The sequence below is a fragment of the Rhinoderma darwinii genome, chromosome 3 (assembly GCF_050947455.1).
Source record: "Rhinoderma darwinii isolate aRhiDar2 chromosome 3, aRhiDar2.hap1, whole genome shotgun sequence".
Lineage (NCBI taxonomy): Eukaryota > Metazoa > Chordata > Amphibia > Anura > Rhinodermatidae > Rhinoderma > Rhinoderma darwinii.
In genome coordinates, this window is record NC_134689.1 from 126,839,023 (window position 1) to 126,865,607 (window position 26,585).

At 42.5% G+C, this 26,585-nt stretch overlaps 1 protein-coding gene across 1 annotated transcript; it reads left to right on the forward strand.

Annotated features, from left to right (window-relative positions):
* The first annotated feature begins 6,398 nt into the window (after window positions 1-6,398).
* WASHC3 (WASH complex subunit 3) lies at window positions 6,399-26,139 on the forward strand. The gene is made up of 7 exons (XM_075860068.1): window positions 6,399-6,506; window positions 7,065-7,163; window positions 8,012-8,077; window positions 19,497-19,631; window positions 21,240-21,356; window positions 23,823-23,887; window positions 25,677-26,139. Exons 1-7 carry the CDS (start codon window positions 6,456-6,458, stop codon window positions 25,753-25,755), a joined length of 612 nt encoding a protein of 203 aa, XP_075716183.1. The 5' UTR covers window positions 6,399-6,455; the 3' UTR covers window positions 25,756-26,139.
* Window positions 26,140-26,585: the final 446 nt, after the last annotated feature.

The window sequence follows — 26,585 nt, forward strand, 5'->3', positions numbered from 1 at the left end:
CCTTAATGACCAAGCCATTTTTTAAGTTTTCCATCGTCGCATTCCAAGAGCTATAACTTTTTTATTTTTGCGTCGACATAGCTGTATAAGGTCTTGTTTTTTGCAGGACAAGTTGTATTTTTTAATAGCACCATTTTGAGGTACATATTATTTATTGATTAACTTTTATTAACTTTTATTTGGGGGGAAATAGAAAAAAACCTGAAATTTCGCCACTCTTTTTTCGCGTCTTAAATCTACGCCGTTTACCGTGTGATATAAATAACACAATAACTTTATTCAGCGGGTTGTTACGATTGCAACGATACCAAATTTGTATAGTTTTTGTATGTTTTACTACTTTTACACAGTAAAAATGCTTTTTTTTCAAAATTATTTGTTTTTGTGTCTCCATATTTGAAGAGCCGTAACGTTTTTATTTTTTCGCCGATGCGGTTGTATGAGGGCTTTTTTTTGCGGGGCGACTTGTAGTTTTTATTTGTACCATTTTGGAGTAGATGCGACTTTTTGATCACTTTTTATCACATTTTTTTAAAGTCAGTATTCACAGAAAACAGCAATTTTTCCATAGTTTTTTATTAAATTTTTTACGGCGTTCACCGGGCGCGTTAAATAATGTAACAGATTTATAGTCGGGGTCGTTACGGACGCGGCGATACCAAATATGTGTAACTTTTTAACTTTATTTTGTTTTTTTAATAGTAAAGCATTTTGTAAGGGGAAAAGCTGGGTTTTTCATTTTTTTTTAAATTAACTTTATTAAACTTTTTTTTCACTTTTTTACTGGTCCCACTAGGGGACTATAATATGCGATTCTGCGATCGCATTTATAATACACTATAATACTTTTGTATTGCAGTGTATTACTGCCTGTCCGTTTAACACGGACAGGCATCTGCTAGGCCATGCCTGCGGCATGATCTAGCAGGCATTCGCTCCAGGCAGACCTGGGGGCCTTTATTAGACCCCCGGCTGCCATTAGAGACACTGACACTAGGCGATCGTATCGCCGGGTGTCGGTGGGAGAGAGAGGGAGCTCCCTCCCTCTCTCCAAAACAACTCAGATGCGGTGCTCGCTATTGAGCACCGCATCTGAAGGGTTAAACGGATGAGATCGATACTAATATCGATCTCACCCGGCAGAGCAGGGACGCCCCCAGCTGCCTCTGGCAGCTGAGAGCAGGGAGATTTGACAGCTCCCTGCTCTGTTTACTTATTCCGATGCCGCAACTTAAAAAGTCTATGGCATCGGAATAAGGCCCGTTAGTGACCGACGTAGAAACACGATGGGCCGGTCACTAACGGGTTAAACGTGGATGAAATGAGGCCACAGTATTTATTCTGGGTTAGCTTAAAATTCTAATAAATAACTATAAATCAAATTAAAATTCACCAATAAAGATAAGGCTTTGTCCTAAATGACTCAAGCCAAATAAGTCCAATAAAATAGAAGAATAACCTTAGTCCAACCATATTTAACCCGTTAGTGACCGGCCCATAGTCTTTTTACGTCGGTCACTAACGGGCCTTATTCCGATGCCATAGACTTTTTACGTCGCGGCATCAGAATAAGTAAACAGAGCAGGGAGCTGTCAAATCTCCCTGCTCTTAGGTGCCAGAGGCAGCTGAGGGCTGGGGGCATCCCTGCTCTGCCGGGTGAGATCGATATTAGTATCGATCTCACCCGTTTAACCCCTCAGATGCGGTGCTCAATAGCGAGCACCGCATCTGAGTGGTTTTGGAGAGAGGGAGGGAGCTCCCTCTCATCCCACCGACACCCGGCGATAAGATCGCCGAGTGTCAGTGTCTCCGATGGCAGCCGGGGGCCTAATAAAGGCCCCCAGGTCTGCCTGGAGCGAATGCCTGCTAGATCATGCCAGAGGCATGACCTAGCAGATGCCTGTCCGTTTTAAACGGACAGGTAGTAATACACTGCAATACTGAAGTATTATAAAAGTTTAATAAAGTTAATTAAAAAAAATGTGAAAAAAAAATAAAAAAACCCACTTTTTCCCCTTACAAACTGCTTTAGTATTAAAAAAACTAAATAAAGTAAAAAAGTTACACATATTTGGTATCGCCGCGTCCGTAACGACCCTGACTATAAAGCTATTACATTACTTAACCCACACGGTGAACGCCGTAAAAAATGTAATAAAAAAAGATGGAAAAATTGCTGTTTTCTGTGAATCCTGACTTTAAAAAAATGTGATTAAAAAGTGATCAAAAAGTCGCATCTACTCAAAAATGGTACCAATAAAAGCTACAAGTCGTCCCGCAAAAAAAAGCCCTCATACAACCGCATCGGCGAAAAAATAAAAACGTTACGGCTCTTCAAATATGGAGACGCAAGAACAAATAATTTTGGAAAAAAAAGCGTTTTTACTGTGTAAAAGTAGTAAAACATACAAAAACTATACAAATTTGGTATCGTTGCAATCGTAACAACCCGCTGAATAAAGTTATTCTGTTGCGAAATTTCAGATTTTTTTCTATTCCCCCCCCAAAAAAAGTTTATAAAAGTTAATCAATAAATAATATGTACCTCAAAATGGTGCTATTAAAAAATACAACTTGTCCTGCAAAAAACAAGACCTTATACAGCTATGTCGACGCAAAAATAAAAAAGTTATAGCTCATGGAATGCGACGATGGAAAAACTTAAAAAATAGCTTGGTCATTAACGTCTAAAATAGGCTGGTCATTAAGGGGTTAAATGGGCGACAACCCCACTATAAATACTGCGACTACAATACACAAAGTAAATTTTTATTGGGAGGAAGGAGGGGGGGGGGGCGCTACTCATGCTGTTCTCCAGGTGACCAAGACAACGATTCTCCAGAGAGTCCAGGGATAGGCTATATTCACATGCTTAGCAAAAAACGTCTGAAAATACGGCACTGTTTTCAAGGGAAAAACCCCCCCTGATTTTCAGGCGTTTTTTAAGCAAACTCATATTTTTCATGGCATTATTTACAGCCGTTTTTGGAGCTGTTTTTCTATAGTCAATTAAAAACGGCTCCAAGAACAGCTCAAGAAGTGAGATGCACTACTTTTTCACGGGTCTTTTTACGCGACCGTTTTTCGAAAAGGAGGCTTAAAAAAACCACCCCATCGAAAAATAACGCCGTATTTCCCATTGAAATCAATGGGCAGATGTTTGGAGACGTTCTGCTTCCGATGTTTCAGCCATTTTTCCAGACGTTAACGGCCCGAAAAACGTCCGAAAACAGGTCGTGCGCACATATCCCCACCGAAATGCTGCTGGCCATTTACAGAAGAATGGGGAGGCACTATGGGGGCATTATACTGTGTGGGGCGGGTTCTATGAGACATTATACTGTGTGGGGAGCCACTATGGAAGAATTATACTGTGTGGGGAGGCACCATGGTGGCATGATACTGTTTCAGGATTCACTGTGGGGGCATGATATTGTGTGGGCGCACTATGGAGCATCATAACTGTGAGGAGGCATTAAAGAGGCATCATCACTGCTTGGGGACAGGATTACTGTGTGATATACAAAGAGGGCACTATGAAAGTGTGTGGGCACAAATGAGCACGGTGTGTGGTGGGACTGGGTGTGTGGTCAGGGTTTGGGCGGGGTTAGAGGCGTGGCTTAATGTTCCTCTTTACGATTGTTGAAAGTTGGAAGGTATGATGATGTAAAACACTATATGGAATATTCACAGGATATTCTCATGTTTCGGAAACAGCGTAACTGACTGTGCTATGCTATTTCCGTAACGCCCATTTACTTACACGAAAGTGATAGAAACAGCGCAGATCAGCAAGCTCTGCAGTTTCCGAAAAACCCATCCTGCTGTGCACTGATGCTCTGCTTGGAACCAGCAACCGCCTCACTAGGTGGGACGGGGTCACGTGACCCCTTTCGAGAGATAGGTGCAGGTCCCAGAGCTGGGACCCGCATCTATCAGACATTTATGGCATGTCACGATACATAAATGTCTGTCATGACACAAATCCTTTCCTGCGGTTTTTGCTGCAGAAAATGGTGCGTATTTTGTGTCGTTTTTCTCAATGTTGGGAGATGGTGACGTCTCTTCAGAAAAACGCAGCAATTCAGTCCACTTTCCGCAGCAGGAAATGACATGCTGTGGTCCGAAAAATACCCACCACAGGTGAATTTCTGGTTGGAAATTTTACGCAGCGTGTGGATGAAATTTGTTAAATCTCACCCACTTTGCTGCCAGTGTATTCTGCTGCATATTTTTCGTCCGCAATTCCGGACGGGAAATACACAGCAATTCCGCTATGTGTGGACAGTCTCTAATATGTAATTTCCGACAGAAAATCTAAGGCCCTGTTCACACAGATTTTTTTTTGCAGACAGAAAAATCTGCCTCAAAATTCCTTCAGGAATTTTGACCTGCCTGCAAATTCATGCCGTGCTATTTGAGGGTATGTGCACACGCTAACTGCATTTACGTCTGAAATGACGGAGCTTTTTTCAGGAGAAAACAGCTCCGTCATTTCAGACGTAATTTCTCCTCCTCGCATTATGCGCGGCGTCTTTGACAGTCGTAATTGTGAGCTGTTCTTCATTGGAATCAATGAAAAACGGCTCAAATTACGTCCAAAGAAGTGTCCTGCTCTTCTTTGATGAGGCAGATATTTTACGCGTCGTCGTTTGACAGCTGTCAAACGACGACGCGTAAATTACAGGTCATCGGCACAGTACGTCGGCAAACCCATTTAAAAAACGTGCAAAAAACGCTTCCTCTGCCTCCTATTGATTTCAATGGGAGGTCAGAGGCGGAACCGCGGCAAGAAAGAGCATGCTGCTTTTTTTTACCGCGAGTGGCTAAAACCTGCTGCGGAAAAAAACACCTCCGCCTCCCATTGAAATCAATGGGAGGCGGTTTCAGGCGTTTTTTTGCCGCTGATTCGGACACGGTTTCCATGTTAAAATCAGGTTACGAAAAAATTCTGTGTGTACTGGGCCTTACACACGATCGTGTTCGGTCCGTGATATACGGACCGCATTTCACAGACCAAACACAGTGCAGGGAGCCGGGCTCCTAGCATCATAGTTATGAGGCTTTGAGTCACTGCCTCCATGTTTCAGTACAGGACAGTATCCCCGCGGGGAGGCAGGGACACCTAGCGTCATACATAACTATGATGCTAGGAGCCCGACCACCCTGAACGGTGTTCGGCCCGGGAAATGCGGCCCGTATATCACGGACCGACCATGGTCGGGTGCATGAGGCCTTATGGTGGATTCACACGCAGATTTTGTTGCAGAAATTCAGTACCATTAGGGCTTGTGCACACGTAGCGGAATTGCTGCTTATTTTCTGTCCAGAATTGCGGACGGAAAATACGCAGCAGAATACAGTAGCAGCAAAGTGGGTGAGATCCAACAATCTCATCCACACGTTGCGTAAAATCTCCAACCAGAAATTAACCTGCGGTGCCTATTTTTCATACCGCAGCATGTCAGTGGACTGAATTGCTGCGTTTTTCATAGATGTGCCCATCTCCTAACATTCTGAAAAATTCCGAAAAATCCGCACCATTTACTGCAGTAAAAAAAAAAACGCAGGAAATGGTACGTTTCTTCCGCATCAGAAATCCTGCTATGTTCTGCAGCAACTCCGCTACGTGTGGACAGGCCTTTAATCTGAATAGGGTCGTTTCTGCAGCAAGTGCATGGATTTCTGCAAGTTCCATTTAAGGAGTGAAACTGATTTTTAGTTGCAGAAATTTCTAAAACAAAATCTGCCATATATAAATTTAACCCTGCACGTGGGATGGAAATGCTGCAGAATTTCTGTGTGGAAATTTTCCATCCAGTACAGTAGCAGTAAAAGGGATGAGATTTGAACAAATTGTATCCACATGCTGCGGAAAAAAAACTGCAGAATTCAAGTGCAGAAATTGACCTGCGGTGCGGATTCTCAATCTGCAGCGTCAATTGGCGCAATTTGTGCCTTAACCCCTCTCCCTGCGGCGTCACACAGAGCTGGTGCTGTCTGTACATCACCACCCCTCCCAGCCTGGGCAATGCAGATTATACAGTGTCCTTATGGGTCAGTACGTCAAGGGACTGCACATAATAATAAACCTGGACTTCCCCTTTAAGGCATATATTACGAGACATCTTAGCCGGTGGTGTATAAAAGCAGTATCCGGCATGTCTATATTACCAGTCCCAGTATACAAAGCTGCAGAGCTATATATTAGCAGGCAGAGTCCCACACGCCGCACCCAACTCCCAGCACCGGTAACAACCCGCAATAAAACCGGATAATACAATGATAACCCGTATCCCCAGTCACGCAGCAGCCTGTTCGCTAGACTTTCCTATCTAAGCACCGCCCCCCACGTGACTGGGTCACATGATCTTGACCTCAGCCTAGCTTTCTCCATGTAATAATTACTGTCACCTGACTGTAACCGGAAGTGCTGCTGGCTGTGAGTTTCTGTGATGGATGAGGATGGGCTGCCTATAGTTGGATCTGGCATAGACCTCACTAAGGTGAGTACCGCGTGCAGTTGAGGTAGTTCGTCATCCCCAGCAGTGTATGCGCTTGATTACTAACTAGTGTTCCCTGTTATCAGCCATGTCTGGGCGGGAGGAGGCTGCCTGTAGTGACAGACTAAATGTCTGCCCCTGTGTTCACTGCTTCATCTGGAAGATACTTGTTTTTAATAATGTGGGCACAGTACAGTTCACACTTTACAGTTTTGCCATAGGTAAATCCAGCCTAGATTTTTTTAGAAAATTTGCAGCTGCAGATTGGCTAGTGGATCTGCACACCTCTTAGCCCCGTTGTCATTTTAAAATCCGTGGCGAATTCATTATCCCACATGGATATTTTCCTTAGCATGTGAATGGGGTATAAAGTATGGGTTTTCACCATTGTTACTATTCACTGACTTCTAGCAGAGGTATTAAAATGGCGTAACAAGGTATTATAGAGTTACAGAACGTTTTATTACACAATGGAACGTTCTAGTTTCATTTACAAAAACCTATAAACCCCTTTACCTGTGGACCATGTGCTCCTAACCGCGTCTATTTCTCTCTATACAGGTCCCTGCCATCCAACAAAAGAGAACGGTAGCTTTCCTCAACCAGTTTGTGGTGCACACCGTTCAGTTTCTGAATCGCTTCTCGACAGTTTGTGAAGAGGTTTGTCATATTCCTACTAATGTGTGAAGTCCAGTAGAGTAAATGGGCTGATCGCATCTAATACTACTAAGTACATCTTCAATTTAAAGGGAGACAGGCAAAAATGTTCGGAAATCGCTCCTTCCTTCTGCAAACAAGACTGATCCCAAGATGGAGAAGGCCAGGGGCAGAGAAATTGGAGCAAAAGGGGTATTCCAGTTTCAAATTATTACCTATCCACTAGATAGGTGATAACTGTAATATCAGTGGGGGTCCGTCCACTGGGACCCCCACCATCGCCAGAGCAAGAGGTACCGTGTCCCATTCCGCCCAGCCACAAGACCGCTTGCCAGGAGGAGTGTGTCCTGCTACTCCATTTATACTCTGTGGCACTGACAGGAACTGCCAAGCACAGCGCTTGGCAGTTTCCGTTAGCGTTTGGAGCAGCAGGACACGTGCACAGCTTCAGTAGTCAGAGCCGGACATTAGTTACTTGTCATTAATAAACTCTTGTGTATATACACAGGATTTATAATATGGGCTTTCCTGTGACACATCAGACTGAAATGAAACCACTTTCTCACACATGAAATATATAAGGCCTCGTTCACATCTGCGTTCGGTGTTTCTGTTCCTCTGCCCCGTCATAGAAGCAGAACATTGAAAATACCAGAAGCAATGGATCCGTTGCATGACGGACACTATCGGCGCCGTTGACTTTAATAGGTTCCTTCGGGATTGCACCATGGTGTCCGTCGCTTTACCGGACAAAATACTGCAGCATGCTGCGCTATCTTGTCCGGGGTTTTGGCCAGATCTGTGACGGAGCCGCGTTCTTTTTATCTGACTTCTTATTGCTTTTGTTTCAGAAACTATCAGCCCTTTCACTTCGTATTCAACAGATTGAAACGACACTCAATATTCTAGATGCTAAGGTTGGTCAAAATATGAGTATCCTCTACATAAAATATTTATTCATTTTGTTAATATGTTGCTTTTCTTATGTTGAACTTGTCCTGTATTATAACCTAGAGCTGCATTCACAATTCTGCTGGTTGCTATTGGAAACCGTGACAAGCTTGTTGTCGGAAACACCCCTAACATTTTAGCTGAGCTCCTATAATGCAGGGGAGACATTTCGTTTTTCTACATCACATTATTGTACAGTGCTTGGTGTTTAAGAGGCTCTGTCACCACATTATAAGTGGCCTATCTTCCAAATAATGTGATCGGCGCTGTAATGTAGATAACAATAGTGTTTTTTATTTAGAAAAACAATAATTTTTCACCAAGTTATGAGCAATTTTAGATTTATGCTAATGACTTTCTTAATAGACAATTGGGCGTGTTTTTACTTTTGACCAAGTGGGCGTTGTAAAGAGAAGTGTATGACGCTGACCAATCAGTGACCAATCGGCATCATACACTTCTCCCCATTCATTTATTCAGCACATAGTGATCCTGCGTTGTTCACTATGTGCAGTCACATACACACACATTAACGTTACTGAAGTGTCCTGACAGCGAATAAACATCGCTTCCAACCAGTACGGGATGCCTATTCACACTCCCGACACTTCGCTAACTTTTGTGTGGGACTTACAGCATAGTAAGCGTAATCTCGCAAGATCTCGCTGTAAATGATAACACAGCGTGATCTCGATGTGCTGTAAACCTTACACAAACGTTACCGAAGTGTCGGGATTGTGACTAGACATCCCGTCCTGGTTGGACACGATGTCTATTTACTGTCAAGACACTTCAGTAACGTTAATGTGTGTGTATGTGACTGCACATAGTGAACAACGCAGGATCACTATGTGCAGAGTAAATGAATGGGGAGAAGTGTATGACGCCGATTGGTCAGCGTCATACACTTCACTTTACAACGCCCACTTGGTCAAAAGTAAAAACACACCCAGTTGGGCATTAAGAAAGTCATTAGCATAAATCTAAAATAAGTCATAACTTGAATGAAAATAGATTGTTTTTCTAAATAAAAAACACTGCTGTAATCTACATTACAGCGCAGATCTCATTATGTAGGAGATAGGGCACTTATAATGTGGTGACAAAGCCTCTTTAACCTCTTCCCGCCCTGCTCCGCAATAGTACGTGCTGCAGAGGGGTTAGTTTCCGCATCAGGACGTACTATTGCGGAGTAGTTCCCGGCGCACACTGTCCTAACGGACAGTGTCCGGGAACCGGGAGGTCAGCTGTCCCTGACAGCTGACACTCCAGCCTTGCCAGTCAGCTGACCATCGCCGCTGATTTCGGCAATTAACCCCATAAATGTGGCGACGGATTGCCGTCACCGCATTTAAGTGGTTTGAAGAACATCGGCAGCCCCCACGAAGTGATCGTGGGGGCTACCGATGCTTGTCGTGACAATCGGAGGTCAGACAATGACCTCCGGGTTGCCATGTACGGAAGCCTCGGAGGAGCAGCCTCCTGCCGCTCCTCCGAGACTTCCTGTCAGTGTGACTGTCACGTCACAATGACAGAGTACATTACACTACGTGTGTAGTGTAATGTACTCCAGCAGCGATCAAAGCTGCAAGTCTAAGTGTCCCCTAGTGGGACAAGTGAAAAAAGTAAAAAAAAAAGATAATAAAAATGTTTTAAAAAAGTGTAAAAATAAAAGTTATAAGTTATATAAACAAACACTTTCATTATAGGAAAAAAATGAACACGTTAAAAAAAGTACACATATCTGGTATCACCGCGTTCGTAATGACCCCGACTATAAAACTATAATGTTGTTTTTCCCGCACGATGAACACCCCAAAAAAAATCAATAAAAAACGACACCAGAATCGCTATTTTTTGGTCACCACCCCTCCCAAAATAGAGAATAAAAAGTGATCAAAAAGTCGCATGTACCCGAAAATAATACCAATATAAACTACAACCCGTCCCGCAAAAAACAAGCCCTTACACAGCTTTTTTGACTGAAAAATAAAAAAGTTACGGCTCTCAGAATATGGGGACAGAAAATAAATTGCGCAAACGCTGCAAAACATTAAAAGAAAACTATATACATCTGGTATCGCCGTAATCGTACCGACCTGCAGAATAAAATATAATGGTCATTTATAGTGCACGGTGAACGCCGCAAAAAAATAAACTAAAAAACATTGTCAGAATTGCTTGTTTTTGGTCACCCGGCTTGCAAAAAAATGTAATAAAGAGTGATCAAAAAAATCGCATGTGCCCCAAAATGGTACCAATGAAAAGTACAGATTGTCCCGCAAAGAATAAGCCCTCACGCAGCTCCGGTGGTGAAAAAATAAAGAAGTTCTGGCTCCCAGGAATATGGTGATGCAAAATGTGCAGAGCGTTCTAAAAGCGGGTAACATCCGACATCATTTATCAGTGCGACACCGGCCACACATCTATGAATTATTTATTTACCGCATTTTTATACCCTCTTATTATGCCCTGATGTTCTCCGCACAGATTACATACACCCCCACATTATAAACTGAAATACCAGCAAAACTACCAAGCAAAATCTGCGCTCCAAGCAAAATGGCGTCCATCCCTTCTGAGCCCTGCAGCGTCCCCAAACAGCAGTTTGCTCCCACATATATGGCATCGCCATACCCGGAAGAACCCGCTTAACGTTTTATGAGGTATTTGTCTTCAGTGGCACAAACTGGGCACGACATATTATGCACTAAAATGGCACATCAGTGCAAAATTGTAATATTCACACCATCCGCTGTGCATTAACCCCTTTGAGCACTATGACTTAATAGCACGTCGTGGTGCAGGGGGTGATGTATGGAGCGGGCTCACGTGCTGAGCCCGCTCATACGCTGCAGGTGTCGGCTGTGTATTACAGCTGACACCCGGGACTAACGGACAGTAACAGCGATCGCTCTGTTACAGGAGTCTGTAAAAATAACAATATACTACAATATAGTATGGAAAGGGAAGAAACCTCCAGCTCACCGGTTTGTTGCGTCTCCGGACACTTCGCTCGGATCCCCACTACGGCCAGCGGTAAGCGATCTAGAAAGAGAAAAATTGTATTTCAATTTTTAATACAATTTCTTCAATAAAAGTGAGAATGCCATTTCCTTTTTAACAACATCTTAACACAGCGCTGGATTATCTTTTTCTCTTTCAATATACTGCAATACATTAGTATCGCAGCATATTGTACCCGCGATCCAATGATCGCTGGTACAAGTCCCCTAAGGGGACTAATAAAATGTGTAGAAGAATTCAAGTTATTAGTAGTGAGAAAGAAAAAAAAAGTTTAAAAAAAAAACCTTTTCCCATTTTTCTTCAAAAGTAATGTAAAAAAATAAACAGAATTGATATCGCTACGTCCGTAAAAGGTCGAACTATTACAATATACCATTATTTAACTCGCACGGTGAACACCGTAAAAAACTCAAATAATTGAAACCGCCAAAATCGCTGTAGTTTTCGTTTTTACCGCACGGCGAAAGCTGTAAAAACGAAAACCCCAAAAAATGGAATCAGATTTTTTTCCTATATTACTATATTTTCCAGTTTTTTTACAGTTTCCCAGTACTTTTTATTTCACTTTAAATGGTATCAATAGAAACTACAATTCCTCCCGCAAGAAATAAGCCCTCACATCACTCTACTGACGGAAAAAGAAAAAAGTTATGGCTCTTGGAAGGCGGGGAGTGAAAAACGAAAATAAGAAAGCAAAAAATAGATCAGTCCTGAAAGGGTTAATTCATTTCTAATGAAAAAAATGCATGACCCCATGTGGGGTATTTCCGTACCCGGGAGAAATTGCTTTATAAAAATTGGTTGTTTATTTCTCCTTTATCCCTTGTGAAAATGAGAAAATTCAACATTTTAGTGGGAAAAAATAGTGATATTAATTTTCTCCGCCTAATTCTAATAAATTCTGCAAAAGACCCATGGAGTTTATATTCTCACTATACCCCTAGAAAAATTCCTTGAGTGGTGTTTCCAAAATGGGGTAACTTGGGGGGCTTCCACTGTTTTGGTCTCTCCAGGGCGTTGCAAAGTCGGCATGGCACCGAAAAATAATCCATCAAAATCAGTGCTCCAAAATCCAAATGGCGCTCCTTCCCTTCTGAGCCCTGCTGTGGGTCCAATCAGCAGTTTATTACCACATATGGGATATTGCTGTAATCAGGAGACATTGCTTTACATATGTTGGGGTGCATTTTCTTTATTATTTCTTGTAAATATTAAAAATGTCTATGTTTTTTCAGAAAAAAGTAGATTTTCATTTTTACAGACTAATTCTAATAAATTTAGCGAAAAACCTGTGCGGTCAAAATGCTAACTATACACCTAGATAAATTCCTTGAGGGGTGTAGTTTCCAAAATGGGTCACTTTTGGGGGGTTTCCACTGTTTTGGCACCACAAGACCTCTTCAAACCTGACAAGGTGCCTAAAATATATTCTAAAAAAAAAAAGGAGGCCCTAAATTCACTGGGTGCTCCTTTGCTTCTGAGGCCGGTGCTTCAGTCCATTATCACACTAGGGCCACATGTGGGATATTTCTAAAAACTGCAGATTCTGGGCAATAAATATTGAGTTGCATTTCTCTGGTAAAACCTTCTTGGTTAACAAAAAAAAATGTATTAGAAATTAATTTATGCAAAAAAAAAAAAAATTGGACATTTCACCTCTGCTTTGCTTTAATTCCTGTGAAACGCCTAAAGGGTTAAAACACTTTGTGAATGCTGATTCGAATACCTTGAGGGGTGCAGTTTTCAAAATGGGGTGACTTCTGGGGATATTCTAATATATAAGGCCCTCAAAGCCACCTCAGACTGAACTGGTCCCTGAAAAAATAGCCTTTTGAAATTTTCTTTAAAATATGAGAAATTGCTGCTAAAGTTCTAAGCCTTGTAACGTCCTAGAAAAATAAAAGGACGTTCAAAAAACGATGCAAACATAAAGTAGACATATGGGAAATGTTAACTAGTAACTATTTTGTGTGGTATTACTATCTGTTTTACAAGCAGATACGTTTAAATTTAGAAAAATGCAAATTTTTGCTAATTTTTTCTAAATTGTGGTGTTTTTCAGAAATAAATACCAAAATTATCGACCACAATTTTTTCACTAACATAAAGTACAACATGTCACGAGAAAACAATCTCAGAATCGTTTGGATAGGTAAAAGCATTCCAACGTTATTACCACATAAAGTAACACATGTCAGATTTGAAAAAATCGGCTGGGTCCTGAAGGCCAAAACAGGCTGGGTCATGAAGGGGTTAAAGCTGCGTTTACCAAAATGCATATCCCAAGAGTAAGCTCTGTGCAGACTTTAATAATTGGAAGATTGTAGACCGGAATACTGGGAGATTTCAGCTGTGAAACCTGGAGAGATGTCAATTCAACTGTGGAGTATAATACAGACTGTAACTCATGAATTTATATAGTACATGTCCTTTTTGCACAAAAGAGCACGAATGAGATGGTTGAATGGCATAATTTAGGAATATGCTACCACATAAGTACAGGTACAGTACCCATTGCTGCAGTTCCTTAACCCCTTGACGCACCAGCACGTCTTGTATTGCAGTGCTTTAAGGCACCGAGACGTACTGGTTTGTCCTTGCCAACAAATGTCACCCTGTCAAAGGACAAGGTGACAGAACTGTGCCATCAACTGTTTATGACATTTGATCGGCACAGTAAGACGTCAGGGGACCAATCACAGCGATCCCCTGGCGGCGATCGCTGTGATTGGTCACAGCAGACTGATCAATCACAGCCCCTTGACAACGTAACTGTATGTGATGGAGCTGGCTCCGTTCCGGTTGATTAACCCCTTAAATGCAGAGATCAAAAGCAATCGCTGCATCTAGGTGGTTTCTAGCCTGTCGGCACCTCTGAGACGTAGTCTCGGGGATGCCAATGGTTGCTATGGCCGCGGGTGTCACAGCTGACATCCTGCTGTAACGGCCAGTACCGGAGCTAGCCTCCAATCCGGCCAATTAACCCCTTAGATGCAGCGATCAAAAGCGATCGCTGCATCTAGGTGGTTAGATCGCACCCGATGGTTGCTAATGGCAATGATCGGCACACGTGGTTTTGCCGGTGGTTGCTATGGCAACCAGAGGCCTAACAATAGCCTCCTAGTACTGAAACATATTAGGCCCCGCCGGAAGGCGAAGCCTAATAGGCTTGCTGTTAGTGAATAGCTGTCAGCTCTAATACACTGCCCTATGTAGGTAGTGCAGTGTATTCGAATAGCGATCAGGGCTTCATGCCTTCAAGTCCCCTAGTGGGATAAAAAAAAAAAAGTTAATAAAAAATGTTGTAAAAAAAAATAAGTTTCAAATTAAACAAACTATCTATGTGTTTTCCCATAATAAGGGCCGGTTCACATCAGCGTTGGCTTTCCGTTGAGGGGTTCCGTCGGAGGTTTCCATTGTGGAACCCCACAACGGAAAGGCAAACGAAAACGTTAGCTTCCATTTGCATCACCATTGATATCAATGGTGACAGAAACATTGCTAATGGTTTCCGTTTGTCACCATTCCGGCAGGTTTCCGTTTTTTTTTACGGAATCAATAGCAGTGTCGAATAAAAAAGTTCTGGCTCTCAGATTATGGCGACGCAAAATGTGCAGAGCGTTCCAAAAGCGGATAAGATTGGGCACCATTTATCAGTGTGGCAATGGCCACACATCTGTGAAATATTATTTATTTACTGTATTATTATACCCTCTTGTTATGCCCTGATGTACTCTGCCCATCTTACATATACCCTGATGTACTCTGCACAGCTTACATATGATCCCACATTATAAACTGAAATACCAGTAAAATCCCAAACGGAACAACCACCAAGCAAAATCCGTGCTCCAAAAGCCAAATGCCGCTCCCTCCCTTCTGAGCCCTGCAGCGTGCCCAAACACCAGATTACATCCCCATATATAGCATCGCCATACCCGCGAGAACCTGCTTAACAGTTTGAAGTATCTGTCTATAGTGGCACTAACAAACAAATGCCCTGAGGTTTGCAGTTTCTAAAATGGGGGTCACTACTTGGGGGTTTGTTTTACTATTTGACCCCAAAGCCCTGCCGTTGTGGGCCAATCACCAAAATAGGCCTCAATCGCGCATTTTCTCTTTCACACCTAAGCCCCGTCATATCCAGGCATATGGTAAATGACTTGAGGGGTGTAGTTTACTAAATGGGGTCACTTCGCAGGTGTTTCTACTGTACTGCTACCTCAGGGGCTCTGCAAATGCGACATGGCGCCCAAAAACCAATCAAGCAAAATTTGCATGCCTAATAGCGCTCCTGCCATTCTGAGCCCTGCCGTGTGTCCAAACAGCAGTTTATGACCACATATGGGGTATTGCTGTACTCTGGATAAATTGCTTTACAAGTGTTGGGGTGCTTTTTCTCCTTTATTTCTTGTCAAAATGAAAAAAATTCAACATTTTAGTGGAAAAAAATTTAGATTTTCATTTTCACTGCCTAACTCTAATAATTTTAGCAAAAAAAACAGTGGGGTCAAAATGATCACTGTACCGCTCGATAAATTCCTTGAGGGGTGTAGTTTCCTAAATGGGGTCGCTTTTGCGGGGCTTGCACTGTTTTGGCCCCTCAGGGGCTTTGCAAATGTGACATGGCGCCACAAACCATTCCTGCAAAGCTTGAGCTCCAAAGTCAAATCGTGCTTTCTAAGCCCTGTCGTGTGTCCAAACAGCAGTTTATTACCACATATGGGGTGTTGCTGTGCTCAGGAGAGTTTGCTTTATAAATGTTGGGGCGCTTTTTCTCCTTTATCTATTGTAAAAATGAAAAATTCTGTGCTAAAACTACATTTTATTAGAAAAAAATGTAAATTTTCAATTTCACGGCCTAATTTCAATGAATTCTGCTAAAACCATGTGGGGTTAAAATGCTAACTATACCTATAGAAAAATTCCTTGAGGGGTGTAGTTTCCAAAATGGGGTCACTTTTGGGGGGGTTGCACTGTTTTGATCCCTCCAGGGCATGCAAACGCGACATAGCACTGATAATCATTCCAGCAAAATCTGCTCTCTGAAATCCAAATGGCACTCCTTCCCTTCTGAGCCCTGCTGTGGGTCCATACAGCAGTTTATTACCACATATGGGGTATTGCCGTAATTGGTAGAAATTGCTTTAAAAATGTTTGGTGCTTTTTCTCCTTTATTCCTTGTAAAAAATTTAAATTTCTACGTTTCAGAGAAAAGTAGATTTTCATTTTTACAGACTAATTCCAATAAGTTTAGCAAAAAAAAACTGTGGGGTCGAAATGCTAACTATAACCCTAGATACATTTCTTGAGGGGTGTAGTTTCCAAAATGGGTCACTTTTGGGGGGTTTCCACTGTTTTGGCACCACAAGACCTCTTCAAACCTGACATGGTGCCTAAAATATATTCTAAAATAAAGTAGGCCCCAAAATCCACTAGGTGCTCCTTTTGCTTTGAGGCCTGTGATTCAGTTCATTAGCACACTAGGGACACTTGTGTGATATTTCCAAACATCATGTGGATGGATGGGCTGGGAAGAAAGGCAAGCCAGCGGAGGCAGTGTGATGCTCTGAGCAATGTTCTGCAGGGAAACCTTGGGTCCTGGCATTCATGTGGATGATATTTTGGCACGTACCACCTGCCTAAACATTTTTTCTAGACAAAGTAAACCCCTTCATGGCAATGGTATTCCCTAATAGCAGTGGCGTCTTTCAGCAGGATAATTCTCCCTGCCACACTGCAAAAATTGTTCAGGAATGGTTTAAAGGAACAGTGTCACCAACATTTTTTTTTTATATCAGTTTTATGTTCGGGTTTTATTAAAAACGTTTATATTTATTTGTGTGTTACTTTTTTCTATTTTTACACTTTTTCTTCCCTATGGGGGCTGCCATTTTTTTTTCCATTTCTGTATGTGTCGATTAACGACACATACAGACATGGAATACGGCAGCTCCAGTCCCATAGGGACTGCGAACGGGGCCCGTTCCATCCACTATGGTGTACGCCGTGTGTGTGGGAACGGCGCATGCGCCGCTCCCACACAGTCCGATTTGAAATGCGCGCCGTCCGGCGCCATTTTCCTGTGGACCGGAAGTCGCGGCCGGGCATTAAGATTACTACTTCTGGTCGCGGCTTCCGGACTTGTGCACATGGAGCAGCGGCAGCAGACGGAGCGGACGGACCGGAGGGAGCGGCGGCGACTGGAGCAGGTAAGTGATTTCTATGTATGTTCGTGTTTCAGTGTGTTTTACTAGTGTATGTAAACCTTCTACACTGTGTGTTAGCTCAAAAAATGGCGACACACAGTGTAGGAGGTTAGACCGTTCAAACCCCTCGTTTCTCCCGGCACTAGCCAGGATAAAGGAGGGGGGGATTCTGAGAGCTCACTAGAGCGAGGGATTTTTTTCCCACTTTTGCAGCATAAAGCAATGTGGTTGCTTTACCACATGCAATGCTGAAATTTTGGGAATTGCTCCATCTAGTGACCAGTGCTGGGAAATATTATAAATTGAATCCAATTTATAATATTTCCTGACTCGTGAAAAAAATAAAAAAAATTAGAACAATGTTTAATCACCTACACACTAATTGTTTAACTAAAAAAAAACAAACATGTTTTGCTGGCAACACATTACCTTTAAGGTGTTAACTTGGCCTCCAAATTCCCCAGAACTCAGTCCGATCAGTGGAGGCCCCACCTCGTAACTTCCAGGATCTGCTGCTGTTGCTGTCAGAGACCACCGGACACTTTTAGAGATCTTGTGGAGTCCATGCCTCGATGGGTCAGAGCTGTTTTGGTGATGCGAGGCTGAACTATACTATATTAGGCTAGTGGTTCTAATGCTGTAACTGATTTGTGATTCCGACTGAGGCTGTTTTATGGCACTTGTGTCTGCTGGTCCATAGGCAGGATATGTGTTCCTGTAAACTCTGATCAGCAGCCTGACTGCATATCTGCAGGGTATGAGAGGAGAAGTTTGTTTTGCTGTTGCGGCCCTGTACCTTTTTTTAACACATTCCCATTTATAAAGGGAGCAATTTTATAATAGGTATATGTTCTGGAGCTGGTGTTTGTGCAGTCTCTACTGTATTATTGTGTGGCTTGTAATTGTGCAGGGTTTCCGTCGTTTTGACGGAATCAATAGCATAGTCTACTACTCTATTGATTCCATTAAAACGACGGAACCCCTACATAACTGAGACAAACGGAAACCATTGGCACCAGATCCGCCACCATTGAAATCAAGAGTGATGGAAACGGAAACCTCTGGACGGAACGTCGGAACGAAGCCCTGACGCATATGTGAACAAAGCCCTAGTGGTGACTGCCTATGCAATGTAGTAAGCTTAACCTGCCACAGACTACTACATTAAAAATACTAGTGGAGTGCATGTACTTTCTATCCTCAACAGGATTCCCATATATTTACGATTTAGGTCTGTAGTTTTAGTTTGGGGTTATATATAATAACCCTCCTACCCGTTCCAGTAGACGTTCTCTCTGTTGGTTGATTTAATTTTAAGGGGGATCCCATCTGCACTCTCACATCTTAGATTTTTCTCCCAACGCGTTTCGTCCAGGCTTCACAATCATCAGGGGTGATCAGGCCTTTTAAAGGGATTTATCTTGAGGGTATGTGCACACGATAACTGCAATTTACGTCTGAAATTACGGAGCTGTTTTCAGGAGAAAACCGCTCCTGAATTTCAGACGTAAGCATGTACTCGCGTTTTGCGGGGCATCTTTTACGGACGTAATTTGGATCTGTTCTTCATTGGAGTCAATGAAAAACAGCTCCAATTACGTCCCAAGAAGTGTCACTTATTTTGACGAGGCTGTAATTTTACAAGCCGTCTTTTGACAACGACACGTAAAATGACAGGTCGTTGGCACAGTACATCGTAAAGCCCATTGAAAGTAATGGGCAGATGTTTGCCGACGTATTGGAGCCGTTTTTTCAGACGTAATTTGAGGCGTAAAACGCCTCCTTTACATCTGAAAGTAGGTCGTGTGAACCCAGCCTTATGCGTATTTCTGGTCGTGCCTCCCAGTTTCAAAAAAGGCTTGCAGTGGCAAGGTGATCATGGCAGAATGGTGCAGAGTTCAGTAGCTCTCATTCTGCTACCCGTTCTCAGAACGAGCGTTTGACGTTATCTTCAAACCCTTTACGATTTAGGACTGTAGTTTAGTTTGGGGTTATAATTTTATTAACTCTTGCTTTGCTCTAGTGATTTATTCCTTATAATTGGGTAATGACATACAGTACAACGTTTTTGTAGTTGTATCAGAATTTGGACTAAGCTAAATGTGTAAATAAGAAATTGCTTTCAGCATATCTTCGTCATTTATTTCAGCTGTCTTCCATTCCCGGCTTAGAAGATGTTAAAGTTGAAACACATTTGTCCAACAACATTGCTAATGGCCATTTGCAGCCCCAGCCTGTCCCAGAACCTACTACAAAACCTACTATAGCTGCACCACAGCCAGAAGTAAGTGGATTTACTGTTGACCTCTTGATGCTATATGATGTCCTTGGATTAGACTGTTTGGTTATGTTGCTCCACTTTTGCTATGTGAAATTTCATTCATAAGACCGCGGCAATTTAAGGACCGGCATCTATGAGATGCAGTTAGGACAGCAGCCGCATTTTTAATGGCACCGCTGTTTAGAGGAGAATAGAAGACCTAAGTCTTAGCAACCAGATGACAATTGACTGTGGCTGTTAAGCAGTGTATCCCAAGTAAACAGACGTGACCCAGATATGGTTTAGCTCTGTTCTGACAGGGACGGACAGGAGCATCTTGGAAGCAGTGAAGACATGACGTTAACTATCTTAGGCAAAAATCTGATATTTCTTAAAATAAATTGGAAATCCTCTTAAAAATTAAAATGATGCTCCTTGTTCTCTAGTAACAAACTAATATATATTTTTTTTTTTTATACAAAATATACATGCTGCAAAGCAACGGTCATAATTTTCAATGGCACGAGTCACATGTCTGTCTCTTGTTACATAATGTTATGCTTTAAAGTGAATCTCCACTTTTAACACGGTCATCTTTAGGTACAACTTTCTGCGCTGAATAATTTTTTATTAAAACTTTTAATATCTTAACAGGACCTTTTAAGCCCTGTATTAGAGAAGAACCACTCTGGCTGTTATGATAAAGTTATTCAAGAAATTTATCCGCACACAATTTTTTTTTAAATCTAATTCGATTAAAAAAAAGTGTTCCAACCCTTTTCCTGAGAACCACCATACTTTTTTTGCGTAGTGATGGTGTTGGCACAGGAGCTGTGCACACACCACAACTTGCGGGTGCCGGCTGTTTTATACAGCCGACTCCCTGCTCTAACTCCGATCCCGGTTGTTTAAATGGCTTGTCTGGGCGCAGGGTGGGACACAGGATAGGTCCTCAGTATATGATCGGTGGAGATCCGACACCCGCACCGATCAGTTGTTTTGGTTGCCTCCGGGCATCGGATGTTCTTGCCAGAAGCAGATGGCTCTGGTCACAGGAGCACGGCCAGCCAATACTGCAGCACAGCCGCTATCCAGTGTACGAAGTCATCTGCTTTCGACACCGGATACTGCATAACATCTGGTGTCCGGAGGGTGCAGGAACAGCTGATCAGTACAGTGTCAGGGTGTTGGACCCCCACCGATCAGTATGAAAAACTGCCCCGTGCCCGGACAAACCCCTTTAACTCCGTGGTCGCTACTGACTGTGGTTTTACAGAGAGAGGGCGCCCTCTATTAAGCCTATATTTTGCATGTCTTAGATGGGAATAACCCTATAAGGGGTATAATTCATTTACGGCTTTGCTGATACGATCACTGCTAGCACCCTCAATGATATTACTCGAATTGCTTGTTATGTCCATTCTGCAGTGGAATAGAAGAAAGACCGACATTAGGATTGTACGTTTATATGAATGACTCCAAAAACATTGGAGCGTTATTTTGCTAAAGGTATATAATTTATTTATACATTTGCTAGCGCATGTATTAGCTGACTTCCTAATGAAGCAGTCAGATATTTTTTCACACCTGGGCATTACCCTTGCTGACAGTCTAACTTGCTGTTGTTCATAGGTAATTCAGCGGAATTCCATAAATGATGCCTTACCAAAGGAAGAAGTACAGGCTGAAAATATTCCCACTGTGGCAAAAGATCCAAGATATGCTAGATACTTAAAGATGGTCCAAGTGGTAAGTGGTTTGTTAATATTTATTAATAATATACTGATATCGACACTAGAGTCATATGACTGGTGTCCCTTCAGCACTTTTGTTCCTTTGTTTTGATGAACGTATAATTTACCCTGGTACACGGCTTTCTATAGTCTGGTATGCACTCTTTCTAGGGATCTGCAGCTTAAATGCCGGTGGCTTAAACACTGGATCTCTTGGGCTCTGTTAACACAGTTTGCATAGTAGGTCTGTCATAAACGCCATGGCTCCTGTAAAGACGGAAGCCGCAATGCCGGTGTGAACATGGCCTGATAGTACTTGCCGAGTGTATATTCTCTAGTTTGATTATAAGGCCATGTTATTACTACCTGCAATGCTACATCATGCCTAACCCATTCATGAAAACCCTGAAAGCTAGAAAATCGAAATACTTTCATAACAGGACCCTAAGGCTGAGTTCGTAAGGGACGGATGCGCTGCGTAAAAGCATGTAGCGTATCCGCCCTGTGCACCGCAGGGAATTCCAGGGGGAAAAACTGCAAGAAACTGGTGTAGTTTTTCTGAGCGTTTTTTCCGCAGTTAGGCAGCGTGTGGATGAGATTTGCTTTATCTCATCCACTTTGCTTCTACTGTATTTTCTGCGGATTGTCCACAACCTATTCAGTTGCGGAAAATCTGCAGTATTTATGCAATGTGAATACTGGCCATTTATTGCCGGATCATGTTATTCAGTAAGTATTCGCATAAAACTATGGCCATTATCATATTCTCCAAGATCAAACAAGTTGCTGGATTGTTGGTCTATTTTGCAGCCTATTTCTGGGGTGTGATGCGTTGTTGGCAGCATTCTTACATTTACGTTCATCAACATGTTTAAGAATGTGCCCTAACCTTAACCAGACAACCCCTTTACATTGTGGGCAGGGGTGAAACGGGTGGCTGGAATCCCTGTCTAATAATGTATGTTTAGAAAATGTTTCATTTCTGAGCTACCGGTTTTTAAATCCATCCAGTTCTCACTCGGTGTCTGAACCACGACTGTGAAGTCTGTAAGTCCAACTTCTGACTGTGTCGCCTCTATTTTTCCACTGTCCGACTCCTAAATGGCTCATGTATAATAATCCCGGTTGTCTGCTCGCGGTGTATAAATCTATGTGTAGTTGGTAATGTTGTAAGAAAAGGGATAACCGTGTGCATTTAGGCTAGAAGCAGTGCTGATCACCAAGGGGGGAAGGGGATATAGGTTGCGCAGGAGAGAGCGTGAACATTACAGGACCGCCCTGGTACTTACAGCCCTCGGTGAAGTAAACAAGAACAACATTAACCCCCAGCACACCAGCCTGTTCAGGAGGGGGGCCCACTCATTTCTCTTTTGCACTGGGCCCACTAAAGTGTTAAAACGGCCCTGCGGCCAGACCCTCCGGTCTTCCGATTCTGACATTTTAACTAGTGGCTTGGAGCAGCAGCATGATGAAACTTGGTTATGGGAGAGGAGAGAACAAAGGAGAGCTGATAACGGATTTTCTAGAAAATCCTAGTCATCATCGTTTTTTGACAATAGAGGCCCTAGATTAATAGAACATTACATATATTTATATCTTTAAAATGTTAAAACTTTCCAAAGAAAGTAAATATGCAACAAGCTATGCATTTTATTAATACGGTAGTAATCCTATATAGTATTTTTATTTTAATCCTGGAGTTGGAGTCTGTACGTTTCTACTGATTCAGACTCTGACTCCACCCAAAATTGACCCTGACTCCACAGCCCTGGTCTGAACTCCTGTTCCATAAAGGCAGACATTTTGTTTTCTGTCTGGTTTTTTTTGTATACTAAATGCCGGCTGTGTGGTTTTGCGGGCCTGGCACTGATTTTTTTTTGCCCCACAATTTGCTGTGTTTTAAGCCGGGTTCACACATTTCGTATTTGTTGCGGAATCCTTGCTGAAATTCCGCAATAACGTATAGTACAATGTAAGTGAACGGGCTTTTAACAAATTACACAAGATTTTAGACCTGCTGCAGATTTTCAAATCCTCAGCATGTCCTATTTGTTGTGGTTTTCTGACGAAAATCTAATTTGTTGCAATAAAATACGGATTTTGTTGCGGATTTCCAGACTGGTTCAACAGCTTAATATTCACGTGATGTGTGAACTCGGCCTTAATAAGCTTTTCTAGGAATCCAAGTGTTGAGGCTGAGCTTCAGTACCAGGCACAGCTGCACATACAGATGCTCTGCTGAGTGTGGAATATTCTGCAGAGCAGTGGAGGTCCCGGAGGTCGGAGCTGCACCAATCACATATTGATGGCTTGTCCTAAGGATAGCTCCTCAATGTATTTTCCTAGAAGGCCCCTCCCTTTCTAACTTGGACTTGACCACTACTGTCTCCACTCTTGTGGCTATTTTGTGGTTATTGGACGTTCCTTGCCCATGCTTGGTGATTTATTTACTTATGATATTGAACCCTATTTTGTCTTATAGGGGGTCCCTGTGATGGCTATCAGAAATAAAATGATATCTGAAGGACTAAACCCTGATCTTTTAGAGTAAGTATTATTGTTTCATCCATCCTGGCCGACAGCCGTTTTAATTTTCTTAGAGAACCTTTCACCTTCCCATACATGTGCAGCATGTAATGGGCAGGGCTGTACAAGCCCTGGGGCACTTTACATTTAATGGCAAGGGGACGTGTAACACGGCTGTGACACTGTCCAATCCGCTACGGACAGTATCACAGCAAGAGCTGGAGAGAGGAGAGCGCGTGCACGCTCCCACTCTACTCTTCAGCTCTCGGCAGACAAGGACGAGACTGATCTCTCGCAAGAGATCACACAGTCTTGTACTTGTCTGCCGAACAGGCAAGGGGGCGTGTAATGGCATGGGGCGTGTCAGAGCATGCGCACTCTCCTTTAGGGTATGTTCACATGCCCTATTTACGGACGTAATTCAGGCGTTTTACGCCTGGAATTACGCATGAAAACACTGCTCCAAACCGTCTGCAAACATCTGCCCATTGAATTCAATGGGTCTTACGGTGTTCTGTGCAGACGGGGTTTTTTTTTTTACGCGCCGCTGTCAAAAGACGGCGCGTAAAAAGATGCCCGCCTCAAAGAAGTGCATGTCACTACTTGGGACGTAATTGGAGACGTTTTTCATTGACTCCAGTGAGAACCAGCTCCAATTACGTCCGTAAAAAACGCAGCGAAAAACGCATGCACTTGTCAAAGCTCAGGACCTGTTTTCGCATGAAAACAGCTCCGTAATTTCAGACGTAATTGGCGTTGCCGTGTGAACATACCCTTTCTCCAGCTCTTGCACTGTCCGTAGCAGTGACACGCCCCCTTGCCATTACAGCCCCATTGACCGTTAAGGGGGTTATTTAAATATCGGGTGCCAAATACAACGTCACCGATATTTAAATAACGGAGGAGGGTAGAATTTTTTTTTTTTTAAGTGCCCCAGGGTTTGTGCAGCCCTCCCCATTACATGCTGCACATTGATGGGCAGATGAAAGGTTCTCTTTAAAGTGAACAGTATTGCATTATTATATTCCTTGATATTTATTGTCTTCTGTATCTCCACTCTATGGGGGACATTTTTTTTAAAACTAGTGCAAGGTAAAGTGGAGTAGTTGCCCATAGCAACCAATTTTCAAAAGGGCCTCTGAAAAATGAAAGCTTGAACCTGATTGGTTGCTATGGCAAGCTAATCCACTTTTTCCAATAAGGATATCCTCACACAAGCAGAGACTGTCCAACACATCTGCATGAGGTTTGTAAGGCCTTGTTCACAGTTTTCTTTGCAGGCAGAAAATTCTGCATGGAAAAATGCGCTCCAGTGTTATGAAGTGGTTTTGCACCACACGCTTTTTATGCCGTGTTTTTTAGGCATTTTTTAACCTCCTTTTTCAACAGGCAAAGGAGAAAAACGCCAGCGGTTTTTGCCAAAAAACGCTGCTGCTGTTCATGGCGTTTATTTCCTTCTCCAATTGATTTTAATGGGGTTTTTGAGGCAGAAAACGCCTCAAGATAGGGCATGTCGCTTCTCTCTCCTGCAAGCGTTTCTTTCCGCTCGCGGGAAAAAAACGCCCCTACCTCTCATTGAAATCAATGGGAGGAAATTTCGGCCATTTTTTTGCTGCAGTTTCCAACGCAAAAAATCCTCTGTGTGAACGGTGCCTAAAAATCCATCCACATGCTGGAGAAACCACCCCAATTTATTAAGTTGATTTCCAAGCCGGCTTCAAGTTAAAAAGGAATTGTCTCAGTCACGAAATTGTGAAAGTTCATAGATTCATTTTTAGTATAATGTAAAATCTCCATGATTGTTTTTCAGGACACCGAATGCCCCGGTCCCCGATGGAGACTTTGCACCTGCAGACAGCTCTGACAGTGAATCCTCATTCAGTGATTGAAGAGACCGATGTCTGCTATAATATTCTTCGCTGGAATGTACATTAGGCTGGACTTTATAAGTTTATATATAAACCTAATGACCATTCTACATTGTGTATGTAGAGATTCTCAGCTGTTTCTATAGCGCGTTCCTTTCTCCAGCACCCAAGCCTTTGCATCTGTACAGGTGTAATATCCCTCAGATTTATTACCCAGGCTATTATTTCGGTTTTTGTTTTTTTTTACGAATATGAAAATTGTTTATTCAGTGTGAAGTGTTGAATTTGAGCTGCACATTCCACTAGACAAGAACCATGTAATGTAATATATTGGCTTTTTTTCATATTCCAGGACTGTTTTGTGTTCAAGTGCACATAAATGAACTAATGTCAGTGTTCGTGGAATATTTGGAGTATTTTGACTGATTGTTTCTTGGTATTGATTCTAAACGACCTATTTACTGCTGTCTGAATGGAAATATAGGTTTATTTTTTTCCTTTTTATTTTTTTAAATTGTTTTTTGATTCTTTTTTTTGCACCCAAAGCTCACAGGTTAATCAGCTAAAGAATAGTTGAAAAAAACAGATTTGTGTTTTGGATTGGCCAAGTCAGAGTGCTGACCGTTAACCCTATTGATATGCTGTGGCACGACCTGAAGATGGCTGTGCACGCAAAGCATCCCAGAAATATTGATGAACTGAATCACATTTGCAGGGAGGAATGGTCCCTGAAAATGTATCTATAATTGTGACTTGGATAACAATCAGGCCGCATTTTATTAGTACTCAATGCAAAAATCCAGGTAATCCACAAGGGTTCACTTACTTTTTCTTGCAAATGTCGATTTAAC

Bases quoted from the DNA above. Each gene is read 5' to 3' on its own strand.
- WASHC3 (XM_075860068.1), top strand. From the start codon at position 6,456: ATGGATGAGGATGGGCTGCCTATAGTTGGATCTGGCATAGACCTCACT. The intron at 6,507-7,064 runs GTGAGTACCGCG...CTCTCTATACAG, and splicing joins CTGGCATAGACCTCACTAAG to GTCCCTGCCATCCAACAAAA. The intron at 8,078-19,496 runs GTTGGTCAAAAT...CATTTATTTCAG, and splicing joins TCAATATTCTAGATGCTAAG to CTGTCTTCCATTCCCGGCTT.